At 39.1% G+C, this 18,939-nt stretch overlaps 1 protein-coding gene across 1 annotated transcript; it reads right to left on the bottom strand.

Annotated features, from left to right (window-relative positions):
* Positions 1 to 607: 607 nt before the first annotated feature.
* LOC137125647 (DENN domain-containing protein 5B-like) lies at positions 608 to 18,442 on the bottom strand. Its single transcript, XM_067501450.1, has 21 exons — positions 18,134 to 18,442; positions 14,300 to 14,409; positions 12,978 to 13,692; positions 11,864 to 12,051; positions 10,380 to 10,877; positions 9,443 to 9,674; positions 8,271 to 8,421; positions 6,973 to 7,063; positions 6,765 to 6,884; positions 6,508 to 6,660; positions 6,297 to 6,375; positions 6,102 to 6,177; positions 5,654 to 5,782; positions 5,443 to 5,564; positions 5,173 to 5,318; positions 4,958 to 5,076; positions 4,311 to 4,495; positions 4,060 to 4,142; positions 3,516 to 3,642; positions 3,093 to 3,267; positions 608 to 2,096 (listed from the first exon to the last, which is right to left on the bottom strand). Exons 1-21 carry the CDS (start codon positions 18,240 to 18,242, stop codon positions 1,913 to 1,915), a joined length of 3,792 nt encoding a protein of 1,263 aa, XP_067357551.1. The 5' UTR covers positions 18,243 to 18,442; the 3' UTR covers positions 608 to 1,912.
* Between the last annotated feature and the right edge of the window lie 497 nt (positions 18,443 to 18,939).

The raw sequence follows: 18,939 nt of genomic DNA, 5'->3' as shown, positions 1-18,939 counted from the left end.
AGGATACCACTTCTTACTTCTAGACACAAGGCAGCAGGATTAGAATATGCTAATGAGCATACGTGTATACAAGCCAAATGAGTTTTGGAACAAGATTATGTTGAAGTTGAATTATTAGTCATAATTTGCCCAGATACTGTGGTGAGAAAATAACCTCTGCCTGTAAGGAGAGAATCGGCCTTTCCACAGTCAAACGTCAGTGGCTCTGTGATGTTTCAGGGGTTTATGTCTGCATATGAATGCAGACATAAATCCTGAATGCAGCCCAATTTCAGTAGATTTTAAAGCAAAGGCTCCTACCATCAGTCAGAAAGTTAAAAATGAATAATTAGTGAATCCTTTAACAAGAAAAAGATCCAAAGCACAAAGCTAAGTCCACTCAGGGATGATTTAAAAAGAATAAGGCAAATGTTTTACAACAACCTTCATTGTCTTCAAAATGAAATCTAATTGAAAATCTGTGGCAATATTTTAAGAAGGCTGTACATGGTAGACTACCAAGCAATCTAGTAGTCTTGATGTGATTAAACCTGAAACGATAAAAACGGTGCTCAGAGGGTAGCCAAAGAAGTTAGAGGTAGTTCTAAGAACAAAGTAAGGACATACAAAGTGTTTAATAAACCTTTAATAAAAGAGGATGCAAACTTTTGAAAGAATGTAATTTTCATTATTTTACTATAACTTATGCAATGACAAAATAATCCAAACAAATACAACAACATGTCAGTTATGTCAATATTAACTTTAATCTTTGACAACACATTTAATAAATATTATTGCTTTATCTAATCTGTGTTTAAAGGATAATAGAGACTTTGTCATTGTGGGCTATATAGTGCTTGCAGGACAGTGCAGGAGACAGTATTTTCATAATTCTTCAACAGTTAAATTAAATGCGACAACAACATAAAACGTAGTGTTTTTAAGAACCTATGCACCACTCATTGTCTCAGTTTTGCAAAGACAGTTGAACAGTTTAGAAACAAACAGTGCAACTAATAATACACATAAGTATTGTGGAATCTGCGGTTTTACCCAAACAGAAACAATATGTCTTCATACAGAAAAATATGCCACAAATTCATTACACCATAATTACAAATGGGCACAATTCTATCAAAGATCTAGTAGATCAAAATATTTACAACAAGAGAGGGGAACAAGCTACTGACAAAGTGTCAAATACTATATGAACTGACACAATTGGGACACTGGTTTGGTTTAATGTTTCACCAACTGAGGAGGATATTATGAGTACAATGCTGAATAGTATGTGACCTCAAACTGAAAAAAACAAAAACACGGGACAGACATTGCACAGTATAACACATATAACAATAATGTAACATTTTACAACGTATTTTTAAGAGGGAACACTATCTTTGTTGGGTGTTTTTACTAAACTCTCCAATTAATTATGTCAAGAAATGTATAATATAAGGCCTGAGTCTTGATATGCAAGATCACAAAACACTAAGACATAAAACAAACCGATTTTGGCCATGCATGTGCTTTGTTTAAAGTTCAAGTGCAAGCAATACAGCAGAAGGAGAGTAGTAGTTGTCCTAGGATCAGGTACAGTAAATGGTGTGGGTAGTGAAAATATCTACTGTATGTGTGAGATTATCAATAACTATTTTGCCTTATGGAAACAGAATTTCACAGTGTAAACAAGCATAGGAAAAATCTGACCATTTCCTGAAGCAAATACAATATGTAAGACATTTACATAGTGAACAAGGCAATATGCAACTTGAGTGACTTAATTGGGTTCCCTGTCCTTTTTTATGACAAAGTCACATTTCTCAAGTACTTCATTTTCCTATAGATGGAAAAATTAATATTTTAACCCACCGGCATTCCTCCAGTAGCTTACAGCGCAGGGGCATAAGTCTTTACGTAACTGTCAGGGTCAGAGATCAACCCCTTTAACCAGTGCTGTCTCCAGGGTGATGGTGAACTCATTGAGTGTGTGCAGGATCCGGGACAGGGAGTGTACAGCAGCACGATCACGCAGCAGAGCACCTTCCTCATACATGCGTGCTGTCAGGGGAAACTCTGCCAGCAGGGGGAGCCACTGAGAGAGAAACCGGTCCCTGCCCAACAAATCAGGTTACGGGTGAGCATGTTCCACAAATTCCACAAATGTTCATCAACCTGAATATTTAGTTTATTCAGTTTCCAAAGCACAAAAACTAAAATCTTCTAATCTGGGTGGTCTATTTAAGGCAGTATTTGACAAAATAATTTGAAGGAAATAGTGTAGTGTAGATATGAAATAACGTAATAACGAGACCCAAACCAGTTGGCTGTTCAAACCTCTATTTGTTAAACCATGAAGACCCCACCACTATCTTTTCAACAATGAATGTCTGCTTAATTTTAGTACATTTACATTATGTTATAACATTTCATAACACAGTAATGGTGCTTTGAAATTTCAGCCAACTATATCACCAGCATTTGATACTGTATAAGCTGGCCCATTGTGATTCTGCAGAGGCAAATAAATAGCTTTCCTTGGATTCTGAATAACTTTGTGCCACCACCACCCACTGATCAAGGCTTTCTTTTATTGGCAGTTGAGGTGATTTGAATTGAATATGAATAGAATGTTCACTTGTATTAAATTACACACACTTTTATGTGTCTCATGTCCAACGATTAGAAGACAAAGGCGACACTTACTTGCTTGACACTTCCACAGGGCCTTGGGAAGGAAACTGTATCACCTCTGCTCAATGCAACATAATGACCAGGATTGTTCAAAATGACAGATTCATAAGGAGAAAATATTATTAAGCTGTGTCCTTGTTTGTAGTTCAAATATGGATCATACATCTGTCTAATTATATATTTTGTACTGTATTATATATGTATGTACTGTGATTTTACTGTTTTATTACAATATTTTGTTGCATTTTGTATTGGAATCACTTTGTCTTTTCCAGCTTTATATATTTTAGTATTTCGCTCTCTCTCTCTCTCTCTCTCTCTCTCTTTCTCTATTTTGGGGGCATTTTCATTGTCCTCTCAGATTTAGTGTTTGGGTTTTATTTTGTTTGAGTCATTAGTTAATTAAAATCATTCACCTTATTCCCAGGCAGACAAACAGCTGGAATTTGCCCTCTTTCCCAATGTTTCGTGGTGAGAAATTAATGGCATTGACATAGTGGCAGAGTGAGTCATAGGGAGGACCCTTTTTCAGTGTTGATCCATGTAGGTCCCCCATCTGATCATCTGTCTCCATGGAAGTGACTGACTTTTCTAAGGAAAAAGGTTTGGGATGTTTTTAGTTAATAATGCATTAATGACTGTCAGTCTGACTGACAATCATAGCAAATAAGGCTGTTAAAAAACCGACTGCAGATCTTTAGTGTAACACTAGGTGATTAAACATATCAGTCAAGCTTTGCTGTATGCAGTTTTATTCTATAAGATTATGCTGCCACTAGATGGAGATAGGACACAGACACTTGTTATGTTCATTGGATGTTCTTATTGAACTCACTTACCAACAAAGTCCCAAACAAACACATTCCTCTGGAAAAGACGGTTGGATTTGAAACCATGAAGCAGGAATTTCTCCAAGGAAAGCACCAAACCTCCTTCACCACATAACAAGACTGTCAAGTTTCCCCTCTGAATGAAAAAATGGGAACAGAGAGTTAATGGAGCCACTGTAATCAGGAGGCTCATCTTACAACTTTAATAAATTAGCTCACGAGTGGTAGAAGGGACCACAGTTTTCCAATTTCCAATTTAAAGTAAACTGGAGGTCCATTACAGATAAATTACAGGATCCATCAAGCCAGTGCTTTCAACTTGCTGTTGAGATAAAAGTGAGTGTCGTGTGATACACAAATGAGGCCCAGCTGGAAAAAACTAGGGTAAATAAACATGTTGGAGATAAAAATAACACACTATGTGAGGATGCTGACCATCTAACTTGTCTGCTGCAAAGATTCTCTACTTTGCAATAATCTCTTTAATTTTTAGTGAGTCTAGGTATTTAGTGAGTGAAGGTATGAGCTGAATCAGGGGAACAAAATCACACACCTCTTGTTCATGTTTGTGGAAGTGTTTAACAAGGTTGTTTGCTGCCTCCCTCATGTCTTCATGCACTTCAACAGAAAGCATTCCTGTGAATATAAAGAAAAGTTACAGAAAGAGCAAAAATGATGATAAACAATAGGGGAAGATAACAGATACTAAAAGGTGATACAGGGCCTGGATCTGTTACTGTAATGAGCTTACCAACAAGTAGGTCAGCTATTGTACTAAAGAATGTATTCTTTGTCAATACGTACTGTTTCGGCTGCCAAGTGATCCCAGCACTGTTCGCACACTCTGGGAGGGAGAGGCCAGCTCCGGAGGCGTCCCCGTCCACCTGCCAGCATCCTCCTCTCCCCCAGGTGACACCAACTGTCCAATGAGAACTCTTTCCAAGCTGTCGTCACCTATGCCTTTCCCCAGCCATCGGCCACATGGGAACCTAAAAGGAAAGTGGACACAGTAGTTAAATATATTCAAAATAAAAATATTATTTATTATACAAGGACTTGGCACAGGTGAGGGCCATTTGTTCTAATTAATTTTCTAAATACACTCAAATACCACACGTTTCAGCTTGTTTACTACAAATTGTAAATAATTTATACTATTGTTAGTTTTCCAATAGGTTTTTAGGCTTTTTTACTATTTACCAGTAGCTTTTTTCAGATCATTACTACATAGATAATATAGACTTCTTGTTTTTTATTTCTACCTTACATATATTTTATGTGCTTTTTATTTATTGTTTGTCCTTTCGGCTTATCCTGTGAGTTCAGGGTCGCCACGGCGGATATGTTTTATGTGATAAACTTTCTTATTGGAGGCTTAGACATGACTGTTATCTGCTGTGCTGTGAACTGTGCTGTGAGTGTTCACTAATGAAGAAGAAGAAGAATCCTACTTGTAGGTATGTCCAGTGACCTCATTGTACACCATCACACAGTCAATCAGACACTTGGCCAGTAAACCAGAGTTCTCTTGTCCCAGCTGCAAAGTACTCAGCCTGCCCAGGTTCTTGCACTGTAATGAAAATTATAAACCACTTATGTGTCTCTGTCTCTGGAAGTATATTATATATGTGTGACCTTAATGCTGAAGCATGTACTGTATACCAACCTGGAAAAAAATCTCTTGTGTGTTTTTCGGCATGTATCTAACTCCTGAATCACCCAGCTCTCCTGACACGCACACCCATGGGTTAACTGTTGCCATTGCAATGCTCAGTTTCTTCATGGGTATAATAGCAACACGATATGGAATACCTGAAGAGACACAAGACACCAAAAATAAAGTTACAATAGATCGAAACACCGTTTTCAGTTTCTTTGAAATTCATGCCAGTAAATTTCACTATTATGTTGTTAGAGTTAAAGTTACTCGACTTACTGACGGAGGTGAAGACACGTGTAAAACAGAGGTAGTCAACAGTGTTAAGTGAGAGCAGGTGGAACAAAAACTGCTCCCTTTCTTCTTCACAGAGCAGGAATGCATGAGGTTTATAGAGCTGCCTGTAGGGGGACCACAAGGGAGAAATGTCAAAAGTCAAAGTTGGAAACTTACTACTAATGAAATCTCTCTACAATAACTAAATGCTAACCTGAGCAGCTCCTGGTTTGTGAGCAGTTCTTTAAGCTGTTGGGAAAGCATTTTTTTCTCCAGAGCCAAATGGATCCAGGCCCGGGCCTGACCCACCTCAGACAGACCCTCACTCATAGTGTGGATAAACCTGGAGGAACAGATAGCTTGATATGAGCAGCAACAAAGAAGCTTTTTCATGTGTCTGTGACCAAGATGTGCAGTAACACTTCTCTAATTTGACCAGAAAATAATGCTGAATATAACCAAATATTTTAAAAAGAGAGATTTTGTCTTCATCCAAACCTCTGGCATTATATGGAGCAGCGTTTAGTTCAGCTGAACACACTTTTTCATATGTATTTTTCATTAGATATAAATCATAAACACAAACATGCCATGCCAGACACAACATGTGCTACACAGCAACACCACTCTTCCCAACACTAAAACAGGCCCACCCTTATTACCTCACATCCTGTATTAAGGATCCTCTGAGTAACAGAGCAGCATCATCAAACGTTCTCTGGTCCGAACAGTTAGACCCTAAACAGGCAGGGAGTTCAAAATCAATTATCAGATAGCTCTAAGCTCAATGATTTACGAGAAAGAAAACAAAGAAAGAAAAGAAAAAAGAAAACAAAATCCTAGGGTTGTGCTCTGACCTGGAGACTCAGCTTGTGCCTCTGTTTTCCCCTGGGCCGCCTGGTAGTGGACCAGATGTGACCAAAGTGCAGATTTCCCCTGTTCAGAATAAACACACTTAATTAATATAAATATTCAACTGCTACATACAGAAGAACACACCGTTACAACGGATTTCGTAGGTGATCTGAGCTGATGGGACATGCTAAATTATGTGTCTGTGTGTCTGACCTGTTTCAGCTGCAGACCATGGCCCCAGGTTCTCTCTAGTAAGTCACATAGACCATGGATGAGTGTGTTTTCTTGCAGGCCTGTGATGTTGACTTCTCCCTGACCCAGTTCTGCACTCTCCTTCCCCATCCTCTCCATCAACATCCGTTTGGTCTAAGGACCCCCCCCCCCAAAAAAAGTCAGAAATTAAACTTACTGATTTCTAAAATACTCATGCAACATCCACACCTCCACTGACACATAGAGAGAGCTCTCACCTTCAGACGACACTCACTTAGCAGCCCATCAACAAACTCTCTGTGAGTCTGGGTGATGGCTTGAGGTGATGGGTCAAGTAGCTTAGCCTGGCAGAGATTCTTCCTTGCAAGTGTGTGCTTCTTTTAAAGGAAATAAAAAGGTAATAAATTAGGCACAATCCTCCAAAAGTCTTTGAAAGTTGGATATATGTTCAGCCATAAAGTGTACCTGTCTTTGTTCACTGTCCACTCCTGATTGGTCACTCACTGTTGACCTCTTGGAGTGTGTTCTTCGTGATGCTGTCACACGACTCGACCACCTGTTGCCCCAGATAACAAAACAAAATTAAATTCACTATATCAACTGTGTGTGATATATTTCTGTCTTTAAATCACTTGTGTGTATTTTACTGCACAGGTCCTAACAATATGTCAAAGTGTCTCTGGGCAAAGCACTGAACCCCTAACAACACATCCCCATCCCCAGTTGCACAGTGCTGGTCCAAGCCAACTACTTATTCATGTTAAGGACATATTTTTAGTTTGTCGGGAGCAAAACCTTTCCAACATATATACTTCATATACAGAATTTAAAATATTTATGCATTACCATTTCTTTTTATTTTAAGCTATTTTAACAACATATTGCTTACTTTTAGGGAAAATACAGAAACCATTGTTACTTTTAGCTAAGTATTTTATTCATTAAAGTATTTTTAGGAAATTATTGCAACTGTAAAATACTGGAAGCTAAGTCAATAATTTTAGCTCACTATTTAATAGGGTAAGATTGGAGTTTATAAATCCTCTAAGAAATTGTGCCAAAATCCTCAAGCTAACATAGTACAAGGCAGTTAGAACATGTAGTCTTCAAAGCAATATGAATATTATTAAAAAGAAATGTTTTTAGCTAACTAATTAGTTTGTAAATGACTTTTAGTAGACTATTTTAACTATTTATAAATTGTAAATTGTTATTACTTTTAGTAAATTATTTTACCTGTCTATTAATTTTAGCTGAAATAACAATTTGTTATAATGTTAAATTTCAAAAATAAATTTCAACATTAGTATTACAACAATTTGGACAATTATTGTGTTTAGATTTGCTGGTCACAATTATTATTTTGAAATTCATAGATCCAGAGGGTTGCAGGTTTGTATCTCTGACGGAGGCAGCGTTTCTGTTTGATGTTTGCATGTTCTTGTGCTTGGGTGGGTTTAATTGGTGCATGTAAGTGTGGTTGTCTGTGTATGTCTCTCGGTTTTGATAGACTCATGATCCATCCAGGGTCTACCCCGCCTCTCACCCTATGACTGCTGGGATAGGCTTCCAGCCCTTCCATGACCCTAAACAGGATAAACAGTTACAGATAATAAATGGGTGGATAGATGGAAATTCATAGATCCACTCCTTTTTCATCTGAATACTGCTGAAATATGACCCAGGCCTTTGATTCTCTTTCTGGTTGGGAAACAGTGTTATAGTGTTTTAGCAATGATAAATAACAGAAAACAACGGCTCACTTGTTGGTGTTTTGTGCCTGTGCCAGGACATCAGCCTGCAGTTTAGGAAAGTAGCCTGGCTGGTGACGACCCTGGCCAATCCTCATGTCCAGTAGGTGAGGATGTATAGCTGTGTGGTCGGCCTTTAGCAGTCTGCGCTCAATGGACTGAGCTGCAGAGACAAATGAAGACACCACAGTTGAATCAACAGATGTATCCATTGGAAATGAGACACGAGTTATAAAAAGCTGATAAAGACTCTTTCAGGGAGGACTTGTGCATAATCTTTAAGGACACTTCAAACATTTTATATTGAATTTGGTTATTTGCTACTGAGTTTATTAAGTTTCAAAAAAACTCAAAGGAAGGCATGGTAGGAGACAAAATGAAGACACAGTGTAACAGACAGAGTGATGGAAAGGACAAAAAGTAAATAAATAATGGTACAGATAGACTGAGGTGAGCTGTGCATTTTGTAGGACTTTAATGCACAAGGTTTTAAACTGTTCCTAGGACACAATCTTATATTTATATAATGTTTATCTATATATAATGTTTTACTATATCCTTTAATTCACCCCTCTACAACTGTCTAATTATATCACCACATCACATTATATCTCAAGTCTTGTAATTATTTATCACATTTTTGTACAATTTTTATTCTGTAATTTTCCCCACCACTTATTATTTGTACTATTAAATATTTTGGTACAGAAGTCCCATTAAGAAAAAAATGGCGGTGGCAGGAAGGCTAAGCAACAGAATCATCATAAACCCAAACAGAAGGACAGATGGCAACAGATTTGCAGATTAACTCAAAATCTGGCATCCACTTAAATTGTATCATTCAGCTCAAATAACCAGTTAGGGGCTCAGTCTATTCCTAAATTCAGTATTTTTCATGTTTTGTTGTAGATTATAGTTAAAATATATAGTTTCTTAAAATGACTGCTTGTAATATAATTTTAAAATAAGGTTAAAGTAGAAAGGTTCCTAGCATCATATATAGTTGCACATCATTCTTTAGTTCGATTAATATTTTAATGGCAAGAAAGAGCACCAAAGATGAACTGTGACAGGCAGGACATTACATGTTTTTTGCTGAATAATGTGAGAATACAGTAATCATATTTTAATGTAACAGCATACATTATTTCATCCTTTTTTGATTGTGGGCACCTTCACATTACCTGACTCAAAGAGTGTGGTGCATTTTCTGTAGCAACAGTTGTGAGATTCCTCCTCGTCTGTGCTATACAGTCGCTCTCTCTCCAGACGGTTGTCAAACAGATGCTGCAGTGGCTCTCTATCTGCCCAGCGAGATATCACTTTACCATCCACAAAAGAAGAAAACATGGACGTCTCCAGGAACCGGGACAAGAAACGCAAGTGGGTCACAGACTGAACTGAGAGGAAGGAACCCTGAAATAATGAAATATTGTTATTACATCAACATCAAAAGGGATTTTATTATAATCTAAATTACTCAAAAAAAATGGGATCAGTGTCCAGTTAGGTGACAAATTGAAGCAAAAACCAACATAAAGTGCTGGATGACCGAGTGCCAGCAAAACAGCTTCAAAGCACCTTGGCATGGATTTTACAAGTCTACAAGTTTTTATAAGTCACCTGTCCAAAATCTCCTAAAGGATAAATTGGAATGAGATCTGGTAAATACTACAGCCATAGCATATGACTCATATCATTTTGATTCTTGTCAATCTATTCAGTTTCCTCTCAGGACCTATGTCTTACAATCGGATCACATCCTGCATAGATTTTCTTAGTCACCTGAAGAAAAGTGGCCCTTCGGTTACGGTCCTGAAAGTCTAGCACAATTTTTATTCTTTTACTAATGTCCTATCCATCGATCTAAATGCATATGTCACTTGAGCAGTTACTAAACTAAAGTAACTAAAGCTCTTGCCATCTGTGTCTCAAAAATAAACAAAATTGCTTAGATTTATAGTATCAACTGGACCTGCTCAGCATTTTTAGAGACCTGGGTGAGGACACCTGCATTTGTCGCATTTCCCCTGTCAGGGTTTTCCCTTTAATTTGTCACCTGTCTGATATAGGAAAATAACAGCAATAAACATGATTGTGCATTGACATCTACGCAAGTACCTTGTCAAAGCTCAGTGTCCCCTCTCTGTTTGTCAACCAAGAATCTAAATCCAGAGCGCTGTGAATGACAAACTCCTCATACCTGCCAAACATGGCAGCAAAACGTCCCGCAAACACCTCCCTTATCTGAATGTTCAGCTTTGCAGACTTCAGCTCTTCCTCCTCCTCTTCAAACAGTCTCAACGTCTTCCCACCATCTGACATTTTCCCTCCTCCGCATCTCTGCGCCAGAGCCTGCAGCCTCTCCAGCACTGCCAACTCCTCGCCTCCGAGGTTCCCATTTCGTCTGTCCTCCATCAGATCTTCAAGCACTAGGCTGCGCAGGCGAGGAGAGGTGGTGGTGGTGGCCTTAGTCATCACACCGCCCTCTGGAGGGAGCCCGAAACACAGCAGGACTTCACTCAGTTCCTGGATGAGCTCAGTCTGATCTGGAAATGCAGGAAGGTCCTCAGGGGCTTCAACACAGTGGTTGTCGATGTCCACAAAACACAAGTTGGCCTGTACATGAGATAAACATGACATAACACTTCTGAACTGGCTGCTCCATCAGATAGTCATAATAGCTTTATACACGTTCTCAGCGGACACTGGGATGTGAAGGATTATCAGTAAAACAAGCAAAACGCAGCAATATCAGGATTTCACATTGGCAAACAATCGGAAACCTGTGTCAATGAAGCTGCTGAGCAATGAATAAGAGAATTTTGTTAGAAAGATATGCATTGTTTAAAAAAAAATGCCTTTTTAAGCAGCAGTAAGCACAGGGCAGTCAGCATCAACAATGACCTCTGACAATCAGGGGAAAATCCGGAGATATAGAGTGGAAAGAGTCAGACATGCTCTTACTCTGTCTGCTTAGTCATGTAGCTTCATCCTCACAGTTATAGTCTTCATTTCTTATGATGGCTTTTTAGTGACTTCTTTCATCTAAAGAAGTGCATGAGGATCGAAGCTCATACAATCGTTTATTCTGTCATAATATCATGCTCTGTTTTCCAGATCAATTTTTTTTAAGGAAATGAAATTATGTGTTATATGTAGCATATGTGTATGATTAAAATATTTCCTTTTCCTTCAAATTGCAGAGCTCAAACCTAAGTGCCGACCTCCAATTATCATAAATTATTCGGTAAGTCTCATTATTCTGGTTCTTTCATGTTCTGTGTTTTTTGCTTTAATCCCCCCAAGCTTTCTTTCTGTAGCCTCTTTTCTGGGGCAGAGCGACTTCAAAAGACGCTTCATGCAGCACAGACTGATCTCGAAAGAGGAGCTGGTTTTGAGGGAAAGGGAAGCCGAGGCCAAATTGTCACGCAAGCAGAAAAGAGGGGATCAGCAAATGGCTCTAGGAATGTTTCAATTTAGCAAGAGTCTTACTACTTACTTGAGATCCTATTGTCTGCACATTACCTAAAGTGTCTGCATCCTGAAATTCTGAGTATGCTGGTATGCTGACAAAGGAAATTACAAATTAATTAATGCTGTACCTCATGTGGGAGGTGGAGAGAGGATCGCTGAGCTCCATCCCTTCGCTGGATACCCAACAGGTAGGGCACAGGGGCATCCAGGAGGTGATGTAATGGTGCAGAAACAATGGGCAGGTAGATGTGTTGCCACTGGAATGGAAACAGCAAAGTAGTGATGCCCTCTGCCACTGTCATCAAACGCTGGTAGTCTGAGGAGTGTGCGAGAGAATGAATAAATAAATCACCCAAAACAAATTATTTGAATTAGATTACTTGCACAGACTGGCATTCTAATTAAAAAGGTGACATAAATTGTTAATAGAACAATTAATTAATACTCCTGTTTACATGCTGCAGCTCAGTTAAATGGTAAATGGTCTGCACTTATATAGCGCTTTTTTACCCATTGGTACTCAAAGCTCATACACCGATATGGGAGCTGCTATGCAGCTGGCCAACACTCACTGGGAGCAACTAAGTTGGGGTTCTGTATCTTGTTTAAGCACACTTCGACATGTGACCACAGGTGCCGGGGATCGAACCAACAACTGTGAGATTGATGGAAAACTGCTCTACCTTCCTGAGCCACACTCACCCCAAGTCCAGTTATTGACTAAGAATGCCCAGTTGTCATATTTTAATTGTGTAGGTTAGATGAGTGGATAATTTAGTGTGGAGAAGCTTATGTTTTTTTGTGCAATTGTTATGTCCATTTCCTTTTTATATTTTGGGGATTATTTAATAGCAATGCCATGTTCAAGGCCACTGACCCAATTCGAAGAGAGATTTGTTTCACTTCCTGATTAGTCCCAAAACTTCAAAGCTAGAGGGACGCCTCTATCTTCTCTGTCTATTTCTCTTGATGTCTGATTTCTTGTTATGCTAATGTTATTTTATGATGCACAAATAATTAACAAAGCTGAACCAGTCAGCTTACAATCAATATTTGCTGTGTTTTATGTTTTGCTAAATTCAGTAAAGACACAGTTGTTCAATATGCTCTACAAACATATGTGCAGAAGGTGATTAAAACTAATGTCTCAAAAACAATAATACAGTAAAACGGTAAATATGTCTCAATTTGTTGTATGATCTGTCATTTTGATTGGGCCAACAGGGTGAACAAGGCACTCACCTTGAGAGTAAAGCAGCACTTGTGTCTCCAGAAGTGCACAGGTAAGTACCTGCACCATATTGTCCACACCCAGAAGGGCAAACGCCTCTCCAAGAGGATATTCTCCCAGTGGGAGCTCACCCGGTCCAGGCCGCTGGCACATGATGGGTCCCTGCACACCGTGGAACCTCAGCGACTTGCCGGGTGGAGGCAAGGGCACCTCATACAGGATATTATGAATATAGCTCTCTAGAGGGAGGGGAGGGGCTGGGTGTGACATCACAGCCTGATGCAGCTGAGACAAGAACTGTCGGGAAGCTTGAAGAAAAGGGAGTGGTGAGAGGAGGCAAAGGGCTTTGGACACATACAGAGTGTCCCGCACCGGATCAAATGAGCCCGCACAGCCGAGGCAGCTGGAAACCCCAGGCAGGGACTCAGCATCTGACTCATCCAAGCTGCTCACAAGCGAGTCCATGCTGCAAGTGGAGGGTGAAGAAGCTGATGAAGATGATGAAGAGGGTGAGGCGGTTGATGAGGAAGAGTGGTGCTCCACATGGTGCATTTGATAGAGGGTCTGCATGGCAGTGATGATCTGAGCACTGGTCACCTCCTCGTAGAAGGTGTGGACAAAGCCATAGCAAGATGAACCATCATCAAAAGCAATGGAGAATGAGTGGAATTGAGGATCAAGTCTGTCTGCTTGAGTGCGGAAGGACAGGCCTCTTGGCATACAGAGCTGGAAAGACAGTGGTGAAAAAAAGGAAGCGAAAATATTGAAAAGTTTAGAATAAAGTGGCAATTTAAATACAGCCATTACTAATGTGCTTAAGAAATGATCTACATAAAAACACAAGATTATCTAAACTATGCTTATGTTTTCTGGAGGACCATAAAATTAAAGTTTTTCTGAAACAATGTAATGAAACCAACTGGGCAACTATTTGTCATATGTCATGTCTGTTTTTCCAGATCGGAAAATGAATCATTTTACTCATGCCATAGATAAAGTACTGTGGTGTCTGTGAATTCACAACCAATTTAAATATGTCCAAAAAAAGATACATATTTTGAGGCTTATGCTGTCATTAACCTGACCTACTTTTCCAACACAGAACAGTAAACCTGCTTTTTGTCTAAACCTAAGAAAAAAGTGCCCTGTATGTTGTGTAAGAGGCTGAGCAAACAGATACATGTTTATTTTATTTGTCCAGTTTATTTTGTTATCATGTTCCACTTCTTTCATTTGTAAAATTATTCTGGTTAGAAAAGAAATAAAACAGTTAGCTTTCAAACAAGGAGCATCGCCAAATGTTGTGAAACGCTGGTGAGATCCAAAATCTTACCATGTTGACGGCATCTTCATTGAAGGGGTTTCTGTCTGTATTTTCTGGGTAGTGCACCAGGACCTTTGATTTGAAAGAGCGTCGAATGGGGCTCTGCTCAAAGCTTTCACCTGAAAGACAAAGACAGAAAGATGTTCATCAAGCTGAGACAGTAGAGAGGATATCATAAAATGACAGAAGCTTTCATTTGGGCTCAGAGAGGACTACTTTGACACAGACTAAAAAAAAAAACTGTCATCAGTAATGTCCATTCTGGAGCTGAAAGGGAAAACGCATTCAAGGGTTATATAACTCCAGTCCTTACCACAGAGAAGGACTGGAAAGGCAATACAACTGCAGCAAGAAATGAGAGATCTACTGTATATACAATATCTACATCAAAGGGTTGAATTTGCAGTGCAAGCAATAAAGTTTTTGAAATATTCGTACTCTGCCCTGTCTGGTTTAGGTTTCTACTTTCCTGATATTGCAGGTTTATCTCCTCTCTTTGGCCTCTGCAGCTTGTGTCAGCTTCTAGCTCTGCTTACATGCACAGTGCTGTCTGTGCGAGAACTGAGTGGATGATGAAAAAGAGAGCAGGCCGTAGAAATGTGTGAATGTGTGTGAATGATTCAGTGTGTGTGTGTTAAGAATGAGGTACTTTCATTATTCAGCCACTTTTCTGAGGGGATGCCCTTAAGGAGTGGTCTTCACTGTGTTCCCCTTTTCACTAATCCACAGTGAATTCTCAGCAGCTGATGGTCAGCCTTACCTGACATCACTGCGTTACAAGACAAAACCAATAGCAAAACAACTGTTTCTTCTCAGTTGCAAGCATCGACACCACTCATTCAGCATTCAGGAACATCCACCTCACCTGCCAACGAGATTATGCTTACAACCACAAGAGAGGAAGCTGCAACACACACAACTTCCAAATCAAACTGAGTCAGACTGGTAGGTGGGGCATAGAAGCTAATGGATCACAGCAAAGTGAGGGGGAGTCAATGTTCTTTGGTAAAGGTACAAATTGGAATTTGTGCTAAGAGGCACAATGGAGCCTTGTGGAAGGACAACCAGTTGCCATGGGAGCCACTTCCGCTGTGGTCTCAAAGATAGCCATCAGACAAAGCTCGTCAGCGATTACATCAGCCTGCGTTTCACCAGCTGACCTGATTAAACCCAAACACCTCCTGACATGAGTTACAGCTAAAGAGTTGGCAAAAAGCACATTCAGATGAAGTCTCACTGTTTCTGATGACAGTCAGAGTAAGAGGGAGGTTTGTTTTAGTGTCTGAATGAATGTTTAATTGCCTGTTTCAGTTAGGACTCTAGTTAGCACATTTACTCTTTTTACATATTGACACAGAACAGACAACAAATACAATCCAACACTTCAACACTACAGGTACTGTATAATAATTATTTTATAATTTATATATATATATATATATATATATATATATATATATATATATATATATATATATATATATATATATATATATATATATATATATCTCACAGACTTAAAACTGAGACAAGTAAGATTTCCTAAAACCCAAGGTAACATCTTGAAATTGATTAGTTTGTCCATTCATCAGCCATAAACCAAATTATATTCAACTTACTATAAATTAGGGCAAAGAAAATCAGTAATTGGCTAATTCTTTAAGCTCTAATCTTCAGTATTTGAAAGTCCTCATCAGTGTTAATGTTGTTTGAAACTTAGTTATTAAAATTCCTAACGCATATTATAAAGATTTTTAGCCCCAGATGGTACTTAATCTCCCACAACAGGAGCATTTAATTAGAGATGATTAAAATGCCATAAAGATATCTGTCATATTCAGCACCTGAATTACCCCAACTGTGCCATTCATCACATTATTACATGGGTAATACAAGGTGGAAAAATACAAAAGTAGAAAGAGATCAGAGTGACAGAAAATGTCAGGTAGCAAATGGAGAGCTGTGTGATGATAAGCTTACTTGCCCAAAATAAAAAATAAAAGTGTTAAATGGCTAAAAATAAAATAATGGGGGCAAGATTTTCTGCTTAAAAGCAGCAAATGTATTAATATCACAAGTGCAGCATATATACATATTTTTGTAATCAGATCACTAAAGTAACTGTTAAATGATTGGCCCAGTCATCTGGCCTGAACAGGCGCTGAAGCTTCAGCCATTCAGTGATCCAACAGGCAACGTCATGCGAAATTTGATTAGGCTGCAGAAAGCACAGTGGCATCTATTGAGAGGACAACAAGAGACGATTGTCTGCGTGTAGATGTTCACTAATTACACACACATACACACAAAGATACTATATATCATCTAAGAACAATAAAGGCTGGTGTACAGAGTGAAATATCTTGCTTCCCTGCAGATCATAGAATATATATGCTAGGGTAAAAACATTCACACAGTGCCAAAAAATAAATCCTTTGGAAGGAGTAGAGCCCACTGCTGCTGTGTGTCTGAGATGACCTGCTGTTATATAAGCAGATTGGTAAAGCTCAGATACACTAGCCTGTGGCACTGTCACTCTCTCCAAGGAGCCAGATATCAAAGTCCCCGTTGCTTAGTAAGAGCATAAACTAATCTGCAGCACAGCTATGAGTCCTAACATGATACAGCTCTTATCTTAATATGTTTTGTAAAGAAACAAGGCAAAAAAAAAGATGTCTGGCATTTCTATTGCTTCACATGAGCTCACACCAAGAAAACAGGGAGAATACCCAGTGTGACCATTGTGACACCTCACACCTGGAAGTGACGCCATTGTCAGGGTGTAGGTGTTCAGCACACTGACATGGTTCTGTGTTCTTACGCAGGCAAACTAACACACACACCGAAACACATGCAGACGTCACAGAGGGCTCCTATGTAAAACTGTCCCCACCTCAATGAGCTCAACGTCAACAACTCAGTGTGCTAAAAAGCCATATCACCTGCTACCTCTTATTTCTAACTGCGCTATCACCCACATTGGGAGTCCCTAACACAAGGCGTTATCACTGCAGCTGTCATCACCGTAGCAACCACCACATCCACCAACATTAGAGCATCCATTTCTTTCCTTCCTTCAGCACCTCTGGCCATTGTAATAAAACTTCAGAGGTCTCCATCTGGGATAAGAGACACTACATCATAGAGAACAACGTAATCTGCCTTAACCTTGGAGCATCGTCAGGATGTTTCAGCTTTGTATTGGGCAGATAGAATGCTGCTGTCTGCTCACACTCCTATCTCGGCAATTTTCCTCATCCAAGTGTAGCAGTAGATGACTTGCAGAAACACCAAAAGCTATATTGTCAATTGACTAATGATATGCTCTCAGAAACAATGATCCAAACACGATGAACCGAGCTGTAATGTGTTGTCCTAAAGCAAGGGTAATAAAAGGACAACACTATAGGATAATCCAGAATAATCTTTTTAAATTGAATCAAGTTTCTTTACATTTATAAATAAAACAATTGTCTTAGATTTGTGTTTGTAGTCTAATACAAAACAATACAGGCCTACATTTAATCACTGCTCTATGTTCAGATACGCATTTAAAACACAAATCCTACTTAAAATGTATTGACAAACTGCGACTGAATTTACTTCAAGTAAAAATTTTACTGGCCAAAACATATTCTCTTCAGGCTCTTCGCAGATAAATAGAGAGAAAAGCGGGGTCCAGCAAAAACACATTTAAATGCATGCCAACCCAGCACAAACAGGCCTATGTGAACTGGTATGTGGTTCATATGTTGAAGACAGTCGTTAAATATTTGCGCAGCTGTGTAAGTTTGAAGGCTAATAGTTTGGATTTGTTTCTTTTATGTTTTGTTGACCGTGTACCTGCTCCATCGTCCGGCTCCAGGCCCGTCTCCGCGTCCACTCCACACACAACAAAATAGTGGGCGAAGCGGCAAGAAGCCGATCCCGTGGTCGCTGCAGTCGCGCTCATCCTCGACGCGTTTCTGATGTGAAAGCTCCGCTTATTTCGTCTTAACGTGGTGGTTGTTCATAGCTGGTGCGGTTAATCAGGAATGATTGTTCTTGTTCTTTATTGATCCCGGACTGTGATATCTCGCACGTCTGAACACACCGATCCGCGGTCTGACTCTGATGGAGCCCAGGATGATTCAACAGTGGTCATCACGTTTGTTCAGCAGGGGGAGGAGGCTGATGTAGGCCTGGGATGGAGGAAGGGAGGGAGGGAGACAAAGAACTAAACATCATCATCAATAATGTTAAATCAGCATAATTTTAAAGACTGTTGTCAGAAGTCATCAATAATATTACAATAATCTCATTATATATAAAGTAATTTTGCATTTGATTATATTAGAATGCATACTTAATCTAATAGATTATAACTTTTCTTATATGATTTCCTATATGGCCAGTTTATATTAAGGGCACATGTGATAGTCCAAACTATGCCAAAAGTCCTCATTAATCAAAAGACACACCAAAGCATCAGAAACCACTTTAGAATAAATTGAAAAAATAAAAACAGATATAATGACTAATAGATTGAATAAATTCCATGTAGCGTATTTACAGGGAGACTAGCAAATTTAAACATGCAAAGGCTGTTCTGCAGTTTTACTAAATCAGAAAAAATTACCCTTTTTTTGATGGAGAGTGTGCTACAAACT

This window comes from Channa argus, chromosome 4, assembly GCF_033026475.1.
Source record: "Channa argus isolate prfri chromosome 4, Channa argus male v1.0, whole genome shotgun sequence".
Taxonomy (NCBI): domain Eukaryota; kingdom Metazoa; phylum Chordata; class Actinopteri; order Anabantiformes; family Channidae; genus Channa; species Channa argus.
Note: the sequence above shows the minus strand (reverse complement) of the source record. Positions and strands in the feature narration are given on the sequence as shown.